This window comes from Schistocerca gregaria, chromosome 2 (assembly GCF_023897955.1).
Source record: "Schistocerca gregaria isolate iqSchGreg1 chromosome 2, iqSchGreg1.2, whole genome shotgun sequence".
Lineage (NCBI taxonomy): Eukaryota > Metazoa > Arthropoda > Insecta > Orthoptera > Acrididae > Schistocerca > Schistocerca gregaria.
This window is the reverse complement of record NC_064921.1, coordinates 806,821,479-806,840,857: the sequence shown is the minus strand read 5'-3', so window position 1 is coordinate 806,840,857 and position 19,379 is coordinate 806,821,479. Positions and strand designations below refer to the sequence as shown.

The window sequence follows — 19,379 nt, the reverse complement described above, 5'->3', positions numbered from 1 at the left end:
GTGTTGCACTTCCTGCAAGTCTCATTTTCAGGCCTACTTAAGTCCTCACAAAACATAAACAAACAAACAAACAAACAAAGTGATCAGTTTAATCTTGCACTAGTATAATTGGGTGAAGCAGAAAACGATAAAACAAATACAAGAGATGTTCAGTTGATGTATTGTGTGTGTTCATTAATCATATTTCCTTCAAAAAATTCAACACTTGTTTTGTTCTCCACTGTCCTCCTCCCCTGACAAATGAACTTATTTTGGAAGCTCAGAATCTAGCATTCCTTCCACTTCTTGTGAATGAGAGGCCACGTGTATGTTGTTGCTGTTGCCCATAATTACTAACCTCCCCTTTCCTGTTTCCATAGTTTTTCATATGCCTCTTTTATTATTTGGATTAATAGATTAATCTAATTCTTTGTGCTAGCTTTACTTAATATGAATGATATTCCTATTATTGGAAAATTAAATCTTTCCTTGTATTGCTGAACTTGCCACACAGTAATTTGTATGTTATTACCATTTCAGCAGATTCTAAACATGGTATCCTGAAAATGCCCCCAGCAATTGAAAGAAGTGTAAGGAAGCAAAACATTAAGTTCATGCATAATCGTAACCAGTTTTCAGCAGAATATTTTCAGTTTATTAGAAAATTAGTGTCTTGTAACAGTACCCCCCTGAACCGACAACATAATACAGATAAACTGGTAAGTACAGAAGTTGTTTGTCACAGTTTATTAAGATGCTTACAAAGAAAATTTAAAAAGACCATTTAAGGCTCTGTTATTTTTGTAAATGTTAGTTTGCATTTTTTTAGAGCCCAGAAGGTGAAGAATTAGCCATGTTGAGTGTGCAGTTGGCATCTAGGTTTCTTTTTCACACGGGGTTCCACACAAAAAAAACTCTGCGTGGTCCAGCCTCAGAGTGGTACGAAGTTCTGTGCCATCATCTTCAGGCATCGAAGCATGTTCGTTGGTGGTTTGCACATAATGTGCTTTTCCAGCACCCTCATAGGTAAGACAGCATCAGTTGAAGGTTTCCTGTAAGTACATGCGCAATATGCTTAATTTGTGTTGCCCTCATATGTTGACTATTTTTGTGCAGTAGGCTTAGCTGCTATGTAACTGCAGCAGATATCTTTGTTGATTTACTTTTAATTTTGTGAAATTACATTACAGCTCTGTAACATTGTTTCAGGTTTTGTGAATATTTACTTAGTTGTCCAAGCACTGAAGTAAGATCAGCCTTTATGAAAATAATAGTTTTCTTGGCACACTTTTCACTTCAAGATGGCCCATGTGCCCCACCAATGCTTGACGCTCCAAGTAAGTGTGCCTAAAAATAGATAATAAAATTGTGTTAAAGTGTGCTGTGATAATGATGGTAAGAGGAGAAATTCATGAGTTTGTAAGTGCAATAGAAATGTGTGTTCATTTCTCACTTCATAACTCTAAAGAAGTTGTAGTGCTCAGCTTCATCTGTATTACAGCTGAAAGTGGCTCGAAAAGGGATTAACTATACTGTGACGAAAAAAATTTGTGTTGCAAAATCCCATAAACCAAAGTATTTTGTGTGTTCATAAATGGGCAGAAGAGGCATATTAGGGTAATAAGCTTTGAAAAAGAGATCAAGAAAATTTGAGTTCAGTACGGTCATTAAAAACTGTTGAAGCTTTGACCCCAACCATGAGGTTGCTGAGGTGGGTTTTGCACTTTTAGGTGCTGCTACACTGCTGGTGATAGGTAAAGGAATGATTGAAATCAAACAATGGAAAATCCGTGATGGAATGTAACAATATTGTGAAAAGGAAAGTTCCCTCTCACAATATAGCAGAGATGCTGAGTCACAGATAGGTGCAACAATGCAACAAATAGACTGTCACATATAAAGCATTTGGCCAGTAAGGGCTTCGTCAAAAATAGATGACACACACACACACACACACACACACACACAGTGATTATTATACTGGCTTATGATTTCTAAAACTTGAGTATTATGTTGTCAGAAATTATACGCAGTGGAGCGAGAGGCAGATGAATGTTGTAGGCTATGTAGGGAACAAGAAATAAGATGACTATTGGATTGGAGTAACTCTGCACCTTCTATATATATCTCATTTAGTTCTTCCCTCATATGCATAGCAATGACAGAAGCTCCATATTTATTACTGTTGTGCTCTCAGAATACTCAAGATTTCTGTTTTTTTGTGAATGTGCTTGCCTTGATAATTTTGTTTTACTTGTCATTGTATTGTACAAGATTATTAATTGTTAATACCAGACTCATATTTGTGGGAGAAAATTAAAATTTTCCATCTGATCATCCTAAAATAGGCTGCCTGTTTCCCTAAATTACTCAATGTAAATGTTCAGATAATTGCTCCAATAAAACCATAGCAAATTCCTCCTTCATTCTGAGGAAGTTTCTTGTCGCAGTAATGACCTGTGTGCTAACAGGAAACTAAATTGCCTTTCTGTCCATTTTTGTGTTGTGGTGGAATCTGCTCTTTACCTGTGGGATTTAGGATTTACTTGCGGGCTCTTCTACAGCTATTTTCAACAACTTACCAGTGATGATAATATTATATGTAAAATATGGTGGGGGAACACAAAAGTTGTTTCAGGATAATCATATGGAAAGTTTAGACTTTCTGCTCCCCAATTGGAGTCCAGTGTTAACAACTGAGCCATCCTTCTTAATAACTTAAGATAACATCAAACAAAAATAAAATTATAAAGGCAACTACATTAATCAGAATCAGGACTCTTGACTAATTTGAGAGCACTAGAAGTTGAATTCAGAGTTCCTACTCTCCTGCAGCAGGAAAATGAAGAAAAACGAAGACGTAAATAATAAATATGGGAAAGAGGAGTCACTCAAATCTGTCAGGGTACAGCCTATGACCTTCTCGTGGATCATACTCCACAGCATATTTGCAATTTGCTAAGCCCTAATAGTCAAGATTCAGAAAGCAGAATCCAGTACAATATTCAGAATGAAAGAATCCCTCTGTACCAGAATGTGGCAGATTTCAACCATTCCTTTACATGTTGCAAGCAGTGTTGCTCTACATGTGAACATGCACAAGAAGAAAATAATGGACCTAATTTGCATAAATCAAAATAGCAGTCTAACAAACCAAATGAATTTACTGCTTCTGTCATTCTTTAGAGAAAAATTCCGTATCATTTCTTTGTTCTTAATATCTAGCACTCTCATTTTCTCACGTGCAAACTTTGAACCCCCAAAGCATGATTGATTGGTGATGTTGGTTTGGGTTTGTAACCAAGTTGCTGGTTCCAATTTTGAGCACATTATTTTGAAGATTGAACATTGACATCCAGTGGATTTCATTCTCACCAACAAACCTACAAAAGATGCCTTGTAGTCCCTGAAACTGAGGACAGAATGAGTATCCACATTCTGTATCAAAATTACATTTCATTTGTCGAACAGGCTGTTAGATCAATCCTAGAACAGAAACACACATCTGACTGAAACAGTCAAGAAAGTAGACTGTTGCTGTGCAATGCCAGATGTATAATCATGAAATAAGGTACAAGATGATCTGTGTCTTGGTGCAGGCTCAAAGTATTTGGGTCATTGTATTAAGGAATTTATCTTTTTACGAAATTTCAGACACCAATTTTCTCTTCCGAATGCGAAAATATTTTGTTGAGCCCAACCTACATAGGTAGGAATGATCATCAAAATAAAATAATCGAAATCAGAGCTCGAACAGAAAGGTTTAGGTGTTCGTTTTTCCTGCGCGCTGTTAGGGAGTGGAATGGTAGAGAGATAGTATAATTGTGGTTCGATGAACACTCTGCCAAGCACTTAAATGTGAATTGCAGAGTAGTCATGTAGATGTATCAAACTAAAATGACAGAAAGCTATACTTTGGGTGGGGTTGTAGTTTCAGTTTCTCAAGACTTTAGATTTGGTACTCAATTTGCTGAGAGGTTTTTAACTGTCTTATCCATCAGAGCTGAAGAACATGGGGAAGTTTTACATTTCACAGAGTAGTAACATGAGTGCAGAAAAGCAAATACCGTATTTACTGGAATCTAAGCCGCACTTTTTTCCGGTTTTTGTAATCCAAAAAACTGCCTGCAGCTTAGAATCGAGTGCAAAGTAAGCGGAAGTTCTGAAAAAATGTTGATAGGTGCCGCCACAACTAACTTCTGCCGTCGAATATATGTAGCGCTACACAGGCTTGCTTTGCAGGCATAAAGATAAATGCTGGTGCCAAAACCTCTGCATCAGTAAATAAATTTAAAAAAGAAGGTGGAAGACGAGCTTTTTTCTCCGCCCCTAGTTTCGACCACTGTATTTTTATACATTATCTAACGAAGTAAATACAAATTCCGCATTGTTCATCTTCAAATGTAGCAGCATTTCAATGTATGACAAAAATCCGACTAGCAAGAATGTTTGGGATGTTTGTCAATATGGCCAACTCTATGTTCTGAATTTTGTCCTACCTGGGAGAAGAGATGGTTGTTAATAGGAACTTTTATGAAATGTGAATGACATGCAGTATTCTCTTCACCATAAGAAAAATATGAATATAAACATTTTGCCATGTATTCTTTCGTGTTTGCTGCTATCTCATTTAAATCCTGTCTGCCTAACTAACTACGAAACTAGAGTGAGACAACAGCAAACGTGGAAGAATATACATATCATGTCATATTTAAATTCGTATTATTCTTATGCCTAATAGTGATACAGTCAGAAATGAAGCATGGCAATCGATTAGATTTTTAAATCTAAGATGACTGAAAATCTTTGCAGACGCCTCTTTAGTACATTACATTATGCACAGAAATCAAACGGAGAAAAATTTTCGCTAAACTCTCGTTCATTACATCTTCTATCATATGTAGTCTATTATTTTGTTCTTGTTGATCATTATCAAAGAAAGCAGCAGAGTAAGTAACAACAAACAGCAGTGTCTTTCCATTGTTTCGCTAATGAGAGGATTCCTCTCTCTCTCTCTCTCTCTCTCTCTCTCTCTCTCTTTCTTTCTTTCTTTCTTTCTTTTGAATTGTAAGCGGCGGTAGCGTGCACAAAAGCAAGCCATGCCGCGATCGGCGACAGGCCGTAAACCATGATTATCAGAATGCAACAAACAATGCTTGACACAGTATAGTAATGCATTTCAGGCTTAGTGACGTAAACACCTATAACAAAGAGAACGGCACTTAATCAGATCAAAGAAAAACAAGCAATCGATTCAAACCAGATGAAGCACGTGAAAAAGGAAGGGTACCCGTATAAATACGGACGGAGCGCCTGACGCATAGCAATGGCTACCTGGTAACGCTTAACTGCTAAGTTTATGACTTGAACCAAACTACTGTAGTTGTATTGTCATTCATTCGACCTAAATTGTCTCTCATGTTACAATGGACCAATGTTGTTTCGATTTGGAGGTGCGGCCTAAAACTTTTCTCTCCCCTTGAATTTCGAGTCGCAAATTTCAGGTGCGTCTTAGATTCGGGTAAATATGGTATGTGCCAGAGATAATTTTGGGCACCAGCAATGAAACTAGGTTCATGACATTAAATTAACCCATAATTCTTCAGTGCCATTGCATTCCTGACTACAGTCACATGTAAGGCCATGTCAACACCACCCTCAGAAGTGAGAAACCCTGAAACACAAACATCTGAAATTGTTGTTTCCATAATGATTTCAAGATGGCAAGGTAGTCAGCTGTTATGTATTTTGACTGTTGCACTAATGCTTGTGTTCCAATGCCAGGTATACTTCTGGATCCACATGCCACACTCAGTGACCATCTCTTGCACGCTGTCCTCTTACTTCTGCATAAGGAGGTGTCTGATCATGGACGCCACCTACCACATTACTTCTCGTTATTCCACATGTATGCATCCTTAGGGATTCCAGAAAGGACTCAACTTTTGAAGGTGGGTATTGATTTACGGAGATCTATGTAACTGAAATAACTATTTTTGCAGGTTGAGAAGATTCTGGGTGGCAGAATCATAAAATAATCTCGATGTAGATTTAGGTCAAATATGTCGGTCATTTACTATTTGTCTGTACTTTTTAAAATAAGTTTCCACAGGATTGTATAAACATGAAGATTTATTACATGAACATGTTCATTTACGTGTATTCAATTTGGAAACTTTACCGAACACTAAAATAATTGGCCATTGTTTCTCAAAAGTCTTCACAGTTGTGTTGTAAATGTCTTATTGATAAAGCTTATCATTGTCTACTCTTGAGGCTGCCCCTCAGTAATCCTTGCATTGTTGGGAGCTCCATGACACATTTGTGATGTAAAGACATTTGCTGGTGAACTTGAATGACCACACATCATCCAAAGAGTACCTCAAACAAATAATAATACAGTACTAATATATATGTCCTCTGACATCATATATGTAAAAATATGAGACCCAAGTGCATATTATGCATACCATCTAATGTAATATATATTAACTACATGTTTCCTCATTTACAGATGACAAGAGTACAGAAAGGTCACACTTTTTAAGGAATAATCCCAAATATAATTCAGCAAAAATTCTGTACAGTCACATATGCCACCCCATACAAATGAGTAGGCATGTTACTACAACGTGTACAACTTTGCTTCCGACGTTTTTGTTTTCTGTCTCCCAGCGGTACATACAGACTCATCAGGATCTTTGTCTGAAAAAAGGTCCCAAGTATCACTACCATCTTCGTCGCTACTACCCATGAGGATTTCCATGATTTCCTTATCTGATAGATATGTCCCAATATTTCAAAGGCGATATAGGCAAACATCGTCTCACCAAACTCGAATAAAGGCCTGGCCTAGTACATGAATTGTAAACAGGAAGGACCCAGGAGCTGGTAAAAGTTGTAACACTTTCCAACATTACCAAAAAAAGTGGATAATGATACCACTGGCAGGAATGTTGATATCCATAGTCACTGTTCTCCTGTGTTTCTCTGCTTTCATACCACTTGGACCTTCTACTGGCCGTGTGTACATATGCGTCCTGAGCTGTAGGGGTGTTCTACCTGTGCTGGGCATACATGTATATGTATGCCTGTAGCCCTGACAGGATTAATGCGATAATATTTCTATGTACATCTGGTACTTATTAAGACAAGAGAGTTTGGTGAAAGAGTCGTGAAAAACTTAGTCATTTGTTCTGGCATACACAAACAACTGTGTTTCCTTTATTTTGCAAGAAATTTCTGTTCCTTTTTACTAGCTTCGAGCAGTGCTGTGTGGATGTAATCCTGATTGGAAATGCTAGATGACAGTATTGCAGAGCACGAATAAAAAAAAAAACTGTGCTAAAGTCACCAATACCAAAATATTAGGGTACTTTGAGTTGTAGAGTCATGTTTTGAAATGAATATTATTCCAAGAACTACTTTTGTATCTGGATAGGATATGAAAAGTGGTTCCCCTAAGTACAGTAACTCCATATGTGCCGTGTGAATGCCGTGGTGCACATGGTCAAGTGATGCCCCAGTACCCACGAAATTCCAAACAGAAATGCAGTGAGAGGCATATGAGCAAAGCAAACACCAAGCACAGGCTTTGTAAGTCATTGTAGCTGTTTTCTGACACACACTTGCAATTGCTCAAATTAACCTATTTCTAACAGGTCGCATGGAAACATTGTGAAGAATGAAACTTCTTGGCAGATTAAAACTGTGTGCCAGACCGAGACTTGAACTTGGGACCTTGGCCTTTTGTGGGCAAGTACTCTACCACTTGCCCACGAAAGGCAAAGGTCCTGAGTTCGAGTCTCGGTCCGGCACACAGTTTTAATCTGCCAGGAAGTTTCATATCGGTGCACACTCTGCTGCAGAGTGAAAATCTCATTCTGGATTGTGAAGGATGGTTTGAGAAGCGTTACTTTCAAAGTAAATTCCGTTCCATGCAAGATGAATTATGTTAGGTGTGAGAATGTGTGATGATTTCTTAAATCACAGGGCATTTTTGAGGACCAGACACTTAGAAAAATTTTGGGCCCAGAACCCCAGGCATTTATGTCTATATTTAAAATTTTACTGGCACATTTGTGTTTGATGTATCTTAAAGGGTAACACATGCAAAAAAGACGCAATATTATTTGTGAAAGCTTGTAGATATACTATACGTATATTACTTTAAATCATTAACATTTCCTGTTTGTGTGGTTGCGCTACCTAACGATGATGTAGCTATTGGCTGACTACATCACATGTCCTATGCTCTGAATATCTGTTGTCATTGGCTGGCGAGATAATGTTACATGAGCTATGATTGGCTGACGAAAGCTCATCACAATCTCAGTTTTAGTGGTTGGGAAACTAATGTGGGATTTGTATTTATACTTTCATAATAGCAACATAAGCAGTGTATATGTTGCTGCATATCAAAGGTCTTTCAGAAACACTTTTTTTGCTGTGTTCCATTTCCCAAAGCGCCAGGAAGTTCTACACTGGTGTATAAAACCTTTACTTTTCAAAGGATTGATAAGTTTTAAAGCTCGAAGGGAAAAATATACCACCAGTTAATGTGGAAAAAGTGTATTTTTAACTGGGAAAGCTGTGAGAAATTGGGTATTTTTCCACATATACACACGGTATAATGATTCTTGTCACTACCTGCTTATACAGCAAACAGATGCATGTCATTGGGATTGCGTGCCATTCTCCCAGTCACAATGCAGCAGGTCAAATTGGTCGTGTTCACAACCATGAAGTTCCAAAGTACCTCTGATATTAAATAAAAAAATATTATGCATAACTGTAGTAATTACCCTCATTTTCATATGTATACTATACTCAACAGTTTCTTCGTAATACTAAATGTAATCTTCGTCATTAGTTGCTTATTTCACAGAATATACTACTTTGAATCTAAATATAAACAATGTAACTGTGTATTCAACTCGTGTCTAACATGTTTAAAGTATAAGTAATACTAAATATGTGTTTATTTTGTAGAACACTAGGTTTTTAACTGCGGCTGCACCTGCGTACACTCTTTCACCAGTTGTTCTTCTCAGTACTTCGGTATCAAATTGCTGCGGGTGATATATTGAACTTCTTTACATTTTTGTTGGATTATTTTGAACCTGTTTACTGACCTAATGCTTTCCATTTCAATAATTTTGTTGATGCTGCCGGCATCTAAAACTACTTGCACTCATCCATGCTGCTGTTTACCACAACTAATGAGTTATTCAATGCTGAATTACTTCTTTCAATTACCCTCCACTACACCATTTTTTTAAAATTCTTGCTTTGGCCCAAGGTATGTGATAAGGTTTTATTACAGACAGCTGACAAGTTTGTCTAAAGCTTCTATTCATAGTTACGTGTTGTTCAACGTTGATTGGAAGTGTCTTGTTTGTACAGGGTCTTTATAAATTAATTACAAAAAGTAACCTTTAATTGTGAAAATGACATAACACAGAAACGTTTGATTCAGCACTAAGTGTAGTATATCTCAGTTTAAATTCCCTTTATGTTTGTATTGTCACAAATGACATTCCACTGTTGATGGCTGAAGGCCAATAACTTAATTCCTACCTAACACTGTTAGTTCCTGATGTTTCTACTAGGTAGCATGCGCGAATGAATTATTAGCATGCGTGAATGAATTATTCAGTCAGTCATCATTGAGTCGTGTAATGTTGCAGAACTTGCACGATGTTTATGCTTTCGTGAATTGAAATCCGCTACTACAGTTTAGAGACAGTTCAGGACTAAATATCCCAAGCCACCACCTCAAAGACAAGCCTTTATTGGTGTAATCATTACACCGAAACTGTCAGTGTACCATAGAGAACTACCTGCAGTCTCTGAAGCAGCAGCTAAAAGAGTTCAAAGATGTAACAAGATTTATGGTCCTTTCTTGTTTGCTGAGTCAACTGAGACTGGCATACCATAACTGGCCATGCTTGACCACTGTCGAATGCCTCATATAAAACAGAATATGATCACTAAATTTATTTTCCAGCAAGAAGGCATGCCACCGTCTTGTTATTGTGATGTTTTCCTGCACTTTTGTACACTCTACAGACTGGACATAGCAGTACAATTTCCTGGCCACCACGGTCACCTATAAGGGTCAAATAATGTACAGAATTGTTCGATACAGCATTGGATGGACTTCTGTGTATTGGGGCTACATTAAAGATTGCGTTTGTTCCTCCACTTCTGGGTAACGTTGACGAGCGGTGGTAGTGGATAATACAAGGAGTTATCGTCATACATAAAGACTTGCTTCATAGGATTTGGTGGGAAGCTCATTACAAACGGGACATTCATCTTATTATGAAAGGTAGCCACATTGAACATTTGTAAGTAAAAGTTGGAGATATGCTGCATTCAGTGCTGTATCAAACATTTCTGTAAGCTCTTTACCTTTTTCACAATTAAAGGTTCCTTTTGTATAACTAACTCGTAAACACCTAGTAGTTCATTAGCAGTTCCTCCAATGCTTTGCATTGATTGGTGCTGATATTATTAAGGCAGTTCATTTCCTCTGTCATCTGTTTCTCCAGTTCTTTGTTGCTTGCAGCTGTCTCATTGTTGCATTCCACTTCTGTCTCTGCAAGATCATTTTGCTTGCTGTCTTTGAGTTTTAAACAACACATCCCTGACTCTTCTCTTGCTATAATCCTGTAAAAAGATATACTTTCACTCTTACCGTTTCTTATAAATTCCACACATCTCTGCCTACAATCTATTTTCATTTTGTACCTGCTCAACATGTCCATTCCCTGCATATCAAGATATAACTAAAAAATATTGCTCCATTTCAGTTTCCAAGATTGACTGTCACATATATTCATTTAGTAAACAGTTTGGTTGTTGATCCAGTGGCACTTCCTAGTCAGACTTCACGTACTGTCATCTTAATAATATAACAGTATATTGGAGATGCTTATGATTATACTACTACTATCAGTAAGAGCTGTCCACAACATTCCATCTATTGTAATTTCTGTTAGTGGCTGAAAACTTATCACCTGCCTCCTCCTCCTCCTCCTCCTCCTCCTCATCATCATCATCATCATCATCATCATCATCATCCTCATCCTCATTCTTCTTATGTTCTTTTAACACACACTCTTCCTCATGTGTGCACTTCATTGAAATTCCTGAATTGCCTCTCTCTCTCTCTGTCTCTCTCTCTCTCTCTCTCTCTCTCTCTCTCTGTCTCTCTCCCTCCCCCTCCCCCTCTCCCCCTCTCCCCCTCTCCCCCTCTCCCTCTCCCTCCCCCTCTCCCCCTCTCCCTCTCCCTCCCCCTCTCCCTCCCCCTCTCCCTCTCTCTACCCCCCTCTCCCCCCTCTCCCTCTCTCTCCCCCCTCTCCCTCTCTCTCCCCCCTCCCCTCTCTCTCTCCCCCCTCCCCTCTCTCTCTCCCCCTCCCCTCTCTCTCCCCCCTCTCCCTCTCTCTCCCCCCCTCTCCCTCTCTCTCCCCCCCTCTCCCTCTCTCCCCCCCCTCTCCCTCTCTCTCCCCCCTCTCCCTCTCTCTCCCCTCTCCCTCTCTCTCCCCCCTCTCCCTCTCTCTCCCCCCTCCCCCTCTCTCTCTTCCCCCTCCCCCCTCTCTCTCTTCCCCCTCCCCCCTCTCTCTCTTCCCCCCTCCCCCCTCTCTTCCCCCCTCCCCCCTCTCTCTTCCCCCCTCCCCCCTCTCTCTCTTCCCCCCTCCCCCCTCTCTCTCTTCCCCCCTCCCCCCTCTCTCTCTTCCCCCCTCCCCCCTCTCTCACTTCCCCCCTCCCCCCTCTCTCACTTCCCCCCTCCCCCCTCTCTCTCTTCCCCCCTCCCCCCTCTCTCTCTTCCCCCCTCCCCCCCTCTCTCTTCCCCCTCCCCCCTCTCTCTCTTCCCCCCTCCCCCTCTCTCTCTTCCCCCCTCCCCCTCTCTCTCTTCCCCCTCCCCCCTCTCTCTTCCCCCCTCCACCTCTCTCTCTTCCCCCCTCCCCCCTCTCTCTTCCCCCCTCCCCCTCTCTCTCCTCCCCTCCCCCTCTCTCCCCCTCTCTCTGCTCCCCTCCCCCCTCTCTCCCCCTCTCTCTGCTCCCCTCCCCCCTCTCTCCCCCTCTCTCTGCTCCCCTCCCCCCTCTCTCTCTTCCCTCTCCCCCACCCACCCCCTCCCTCCTCCCTCCCTCCCCCTCCTGATTTTCTTCCTCCTACTTCCAACTCTTCATGTTCCCCCCATGGTTCTTCTGCCAACTGACATCTGACACATTCCTTCATTCTTTTTCTTAAACAGTAACGTCTTCGCCTATACTTTCTTAATATTAAATTAATGATCTAGTTTGCTCCTTCTTAATTCCTTTCATCTTCAGAATTTCGGGTATAGAACTTGCTTCCTTTCATTTAATATCCCTTATATCTTACTTAAACGATATTCTCTCTCCTTCTAAAGCTTTGATTTGTAATGCTCTGCCTCCCACATGTTGTAGTGTTTATTTCAGTATCTGTCCACCTCCACCCACTCTGTATTTTGCTTCAGTTGTCATAAGTAACACACGCTGGCTGGCATTAACTTTATTTCCCCACTACTAGTTTCATGTGCCTAGCACATGACATTGGTCTCATTGGAAGGGGCATCTTCTCTGTCTGCCAGTCCTCTCCCCTTCTCACCGCAGTTGACTTCATTCTGTCTGTATACACTTTCATCACTCTCCTTACTCCACCCATTGTTCTGTTGCTGCAAATGTTTGTAACTATCCAGTCTTCATATCCACCTCTGCCTGTAGAATCATAGGAGTTGTGGGGTTGTTCATGTCACCTACACCAAATAGTTGGCCCTGATGGCAATTTCACATGTGTGGAGACCATCACATACATGATTTTTAGTTGTCCTGTTGATTCAGGTTTTGATATTTTTCCCCTCTCTTCTATTTCTCCTGCTCTCCAATTGTTCCCTCCTGGTTGAGACCTCCCTCGGTCATTTTGCCTGCACCCATCTTGTCCACAGCTATTACAGTTTGTGATTGTGCCACTCGTGTAATTCCTTTTTCACATTTGCCTTCACACTTGAATCCCACCATAGACTAACTGTACATCAGCTGTTACTTCCACGCTAACAATTTTTTATTTAATGTAAATAAATTGTTTTCTAAAGGGCAGGGAGTCCACAGATACATAAAGTTTCATACCATCACATTGAAAGAATGTTACCAATTTATGGAATATTTCAGTTTTCATGTTCACATACATAAAGCCATGAAACAAAAAAAGGTAATTTAAAAAGCACATACAACTTTACTATACGTTCCTGCACAATATTAAATTGGAAAGGATGTTGTGTAATAACAGAAGAGGCTGAAAATATGCCCAACACACTTGAATTGAGTTAAGAACCAAGATTGTGCAGTTTAATTTTGTTCATTTTGGTTGATAGGCTTGAAATTGCCTACATAATTGCTTCTAAAGTTAAGTTTTCCTCTATGAGAGCTGTTCTGTAAATATCTCAATAAATGTTAATGTAAAAGTCACAAAAAATAGCATATTAAGATATTTTAAATAATAAATAATATGGTTTTCTTTTGTTTGTCTCTTTTGGTAATGAGCTAAATTCTCTCAGTGAGTTCTTTTTCAAAATTGACATTGTATGATAAATAGACTGAGTATTCACCTAACCATTTGTCATTAAAGTGACAAAATAAACTGCAATTAAGAAATCTCTCCACAGTATATCGTATCTCAAAGGAACAGAACCCAAAGGATTTTAATATAGTGGACCCCGGTGCTATGTTTTATATGAAGTGCTGCCTGTGTCTACTGGTGTCTGCAGCTGATGGAAAATTATGATGGACAGTACATACATCAAAAGTTTTGCATCACCCCAGTTCCCAGAACTCCTGAAGATAGACATTGATTGTGGATATTGTATCACAGACACAGTCCCTTTGACTGTTCAGAGATGTCACTAAACCCACCCAAAGATGTTAACAACCACGCATGAGCAACGCCTATTAGATGGACGGCGTCCAACAGCCGATCAGTTCCAGTCATTCCACCGGGAAGGAGGTGCATGGCTTGTGTTGTTCGTAGTTAAACCATGCCTAGATGGTCAGTACTGCAGTTCGATCGCATCCCCATTGTTACTTTGTGCCAGGAAGGGCTCTCAACAAGGGAAGTGTCCAGGGTCTTGGAGTGAACCAAAGTGATATTGTTTGAACATGGGGGAGATGCAGAGGGACAGGAACTGTCAATGACATGCCATGCTACTACTGCAGTGGATGACCACTGCCTACAGATTATGGCTCAGAGGAACCCTGACTGCAACGCCACCATGTTGAATAATGCTTTTCATGCAGTCGCACGATGTAATTTTGCAACTCAAACAGTGTGATGTGCAATTTCACTCCCGATGTCCATGTTGAGGTCCATCTTTGCAACCACGACACCATGCAGTGCAGTACAGGTGGGCCCAATAACATACTGAATGCACAGCTCATGATTAGCATCACGTTCTCCTCACAGATCAGTGTGCATGTGCCTTCAACCAGGCAATCGTCGGAGAAGTTTTTGGAGGCAACCCAGTCAGGCTGAACACCTTAGACACACTGTCCAACAGGTGCAGCAAGGTGGAGGTTCCCTGCTGTCTTAGGGTGGCATTATGTGGGGCCAACGTACGCCGCTGGTGGTCATGGAAGGCGCCGTAACAGCTGTACAATACGTGACTGCCATCCTCCAAACGATAGTGCAACAATATCGGCAGCATATTGGCGAGGCATTCATCTTCATGGGTGACAATTTGCACCCCCATCATACACATCTTGTGAACGACTTCCTTCAGGATAATATCATCATTTGACAAGGGTGGCCAGCATGTTCTCCAGACATAAACCCTATCAAACATGCATGGGATAGATTGAAAAGGGCTGTGTATGGACGATGTGATCTACCAACCATTCTGAGGGATCTACGCCGAATCACATTTGAGGAGTGGGACAATCTGGACTAACAGTGCGTTGATGAACTTGTGGATAGCATGCCACAATGAATACAGGCATGCATCCATGCAAGAGGACATGCTACTGGGTATTAGTACAGCAATCTGGACCACCACTTCTGAAGGTCTCGCTGTTTTGTGGTACAACATGGAATGTGCTGTTTTCATGAGCAATAAAAGGACATAAATGATGTTTATGTTTATCTCTCTTCCAATTTTCAGAACCGAGGTGATGCAAAACTTTTTTTGATGTTTGTATTCCGTCTTGGATGTTCATAAATGCACATACCTTATTTTTTCAAATAGGTGTTCTAAATAATGATATTTAAAAAGGACAGTGAGAGAGAATTTAACACATGTTGTAAGTAGAAATGATACTATAATCATACTACATTTCACACAGCTCCATAATATTCTTACCTTCTCATTTTCATTTGCTGTCACTACCAGCCTTACTTTCTCCCTTGCTCTCCTAGTTTTGAAAGCAAAGTTCCTATGTATATTCAGTGGTTGCCCGTATACTCCACCCAAGTCATTCAGTTACTGGGTCAATAAACAAACACCAAACAAGGTCAATGACTTAGTATCCAGAATTTCATTAATAAGGCTTGGTTCACAGTAATAACAGATAGTGGCAATATAATACAAAGTTTTTGCAGACAAGAGACTTCTACTACACCACCTCATTAGTAGTGGCAGTTGTTGTAGGCTTGTTTTAACTTTCAGGAAAACAAATTCTGTATATTCGAAGAAATGATTAATTTAAATAATGTGGGACTTTATAAACATTTTAAACATTGCTAATCTGTTGTCATTAAGAAGAATGATGATGAGACAGAAGCAATTTCCTTTATTTATTTATTTTGTATCTTTTTAAAGGTGTTGTTATATGAAGTTGTCAAGTAAAAAGAGTTACAGATGGCAGCAGTGTTAATATTTGATGAAATAGATTGGTAGAGCAGGAGTGCTGGAAAAAATTATAACATCAGCATAGAGTAGCCAATGTCCAGTGGGTGCTGCATAGTGTGGAAACTATTGCACATGACAATAAATGTGTACCTTAGGTTATCAGCTTTTGAAAGTGTTTAACTGTAATAACAAAAGATGCCTCTGGAAATCTGTGAGCTTGATAATTTGTTAAGCAATCAAGTGGTTCCTGAGAAGTGTAAAATGCCATCCAAATTTTTCTTGCTAGAAACACCAATATCTGAGCACTTGACAGGGACAATTTTTTCAATAATCTCAGATACGATAGTCAACAGATGTGTCACGCACAAAAGTGCAACTGCTACTAGATCTCTGTAGCCAGTGTAATGTAAATATATCACCCTGTGTGTGTGTGTGTGTGTGTGTGTGTGTGTGTGTGTGTGTCACAGAAGCAGCAAAATATACTGACCATAATGTGTGTGTGTGTGTGTGTGTGTGTGTGTGTGTGTGTGTGTGTGTGTGTGTGTGTGTGTGTGTACTGCTGACAAAGGTGTTATTGGCCGAAAGCTATGATTGTGTGAATGTTTTTATTGTGCCTATCGCGACTCAGCATCTCCGCTATATGGTGAGGAGCAACTTTCCTTCTGTCGTATTGTTATATTCTGAAATATCAAATATGCCGAGATTGCTTGTAAATCTTTTTATTGATTACTAGTTTCAAAATATCTGTGCTATCATAATTGGATCTTGTAACATATTAACAGAAGTTCGTGGACTTAACAAACTTGGAGGTCACATAGTGATGATGTGTCATTTTGCAAAGCAAAGCAGTTAGCAATGGAATGTCAGCATAACAGACATAAAATAACAAAAATATAAAATATACATGTCTTAGCAAACTAATTCACTTAACACCACAATAGCGAATTGCTCCAAACTTCTGAAGGTCATCCATCATCTGTGTGGGATCCTGTTCGTCTGCACTCTTACTGTCACCAGTAACTGTAGAGCAGTTTTCCTAATTGCTTGTTTAACATTCTCAAATTCCCTTTGAACATTGTTACCTTCTGGTATCGTTTTTAGTTCACACTCTAATCTGCATTGAAATAAATCCTTTACACTGAATTGCTTCAGGATAAAGAGCTTTTACTGTGACTGCTCCAGTTTCTCTTCATTGCTCTTGACAAGCCAGTCATTCAGTTGTTCGTGGTTTTCCCATGAACAGATGTATCACTTTTGATAAAACTCCATAGTGATCAGATCCACATTTGGATACCCAGATAGATCTGCAGTCTGAACTACCACTTATTGTCTTTGCTTGGTAATGATGTAATCCGTTAAAGATTTCTGCTGTAATGATGGTCTTTCATGCACATATGTGAATATATTTGTGAGAATGTGTTTTCAGAATTCTCAAGGTACAATAGTTAGAGTATTGTACACGATTTTTGCCAGAACTATTAATGGCATTTTCTCCATATCTTCATACAACTGCGACATTTAGTTGCGAACTCACTCCTGTGTTTAAGTCTCTTTCTATTATTACTTCTTGGTGGTTTTTAACTTGTTTAAATAGTGACCAGTTTTTGGTAGAAGTAATCTTTGGTTTGCTGTGCCATATCATTTAGTGCCTAATCTCCTGTTATAACCATTTAAATTTCACCTAACTTGATGGTGACAGTGACAATTCTTTCATAGAAAAGAAATGTATTGTTGCTGATGTAAATGTTCAGAGTTTCCGTATCAGAATGCTTTTGCCCACTTATGACTATTAACTCTAGACAAAAACTAAATAACATTTCCAAATTTCTCATATCCTTATCTGTTATATCGCCCCCCCCCCCCCCCCCCCCACCACCACCACCACCACCACCAGACAAAACAGTTATGTCCACATTCAGTCAATTCGTTTCACTTCCTATTTCAGTGCATTTATTTGTCATGCTCGGAATGTTCCATGTGCCAATTCTGTGCCCTTTTCCTTACCAATAACTGTCATAATGTTTTTCCATCAGCAGTTCTGAGGCTTTACTTTAGATTCTTAAGCTTTCGAAAGTTTTTTTTTTATGGGTATTGAGGTGCTGATCGATTGACACAATGCAAACCTGAAGGCCCAGGATTTGATATTAGGATTTACTCCCCTAGAAGAAATGGCTTCACTACATGCAAAGATACCCCACTTTTATCTATAAGACTAAAGATTAAAAATGAGAGACACCCTCAGACCATGCAACCATACCATCAGAGTTGAAAAGCCAAGAGTGGCTGATTTGGAGGGGGGGGGGGAGGAAGAGTAGTTTTAGGCAAGTTAGATCAGACTTAGGTATTCACATAGTCCCAACAAGGGATCCAGGTATTCACATAGTCCCAACAAGGGATCCTTCTATGGGAACAACTCCTTTGTCTGGCCTCTCACTGACCAATCTGGCACAGGTGGCTCTTAACAGGATCACAACTCCCACCAGCATAGAGCATAGCTCTGTGGATAATTGAGACACACAGACCACCGCAGTGCAGTAAGGTGATAGTCCATGAGGAGATTTGTAATGAGGTTAATGTGTGTGCACACTTTTTGTATGACACTGCCACATTTCAAACATGCAGTCATGTCACAGTTTGGTGATTGATCGTATTTTAACAATACGTCATTTATCCATAAATGGCTCCCTATAAGTACATTAGTGGCTGGTCTCGTATTGTATCCACATGCTTGGTATGCACTTTATATATTGACCAATTATATTGCTATTATTTGGGTGTGACTGAGCAGCATACTTAAAATTAGATCTGTGAACGAATAATGTGAACACTGTTTATCGAAATAGATGCTGATTGACTGGGAATTGGCTACTGTATGTTGTCTTACTGTTGAGAGACCAGTGACTGATAAGCTTTTGATCAGTGTGATAGTCATTACAATAACTTTATTTTAAAATGAGACCAATCCTATACATCCAAGAATTAAGTAGATATCTACACTTTCATCCTGCCTGCTCTCCTCTGTCTTGTTCTCTAATGTTAATAAATTTGGTAGAACATTCTGTGGTCCTCTATTTCACCATCTGCGATTACTTATGCATTCATTTATGAAAAATCTACTTCATAATGTCCCTGTGCTGCTAATGAATTCCATTCACATTTCATTGTTTGCCAAGAACATACAACAGGCAAGAAAGAATTATTTTGATCCCACATCTCTCTCTCTCTCTCTCTCTCTCTCTTTAGAATCCTAAGTGATCCAATATGTAAGTTGATCCTACAGAATAAAAGAATTGAATTGAAAATTCTCAGATATTTTGTGTTTCGTGCCAAACACACCACTGTTTCACAGAATGTTTATAACATGCAGCAACAATTTAGTTTTGGTATACTTTGCTTAGCCATAAGCAAATTGTGTCTCGTTGCTGCTGCATGTTATAAACATCCTATTATAGATTAGTTCTACTTTCTGTTCTATGGACCCATAGTGGAGAGATGTTAAAGGGTGTAGAACAAGTCATAAAACAAGAGTAGACAA

General features: G+C 39.6%; 1 protein-coding gene across 14 annotated transcripts in view; it reads left to right on the top strand.

The window, feature by feature from the left end:
- LOC126335092 (probable ubiquitin carboxyl-terminal hydrolase FAF-X) overlaps positions 1 to 19,379 on the top strand; it is a 316,568-nt gene that overhangs the window by 242,230 nt on the left and 54,959 nt on the right. For 11 of the 14 annotated variants that reach the window (XM_049997988.1, XM_049997999.1, XM_049997993.1 and 8 more), the window contains 4 exons: positions 520 to 698; positions 809 to 1,005; positions 1,189 to 1,316; positions 5,764 to 5,930. In XM_049997988.1, the coding sequence (XP_049853945.1) occupies positions 520 to 698; positions 809 to 1,005; positions 1,189 to 1,316; positions 5,764 to 5,930 (671 nt within the window). The remainder of the gene's footprint in view (positions 1 to 519; positions 699 to 808; positions 1,006 to 1,188; positions 1,317 to 5,763; positions 5,931 to 19,379) is intronic. The other 3 variants (XM_049997991.1, XM_049997992.1, XM_049997997.1) reach the window with 1 other exon arrangement.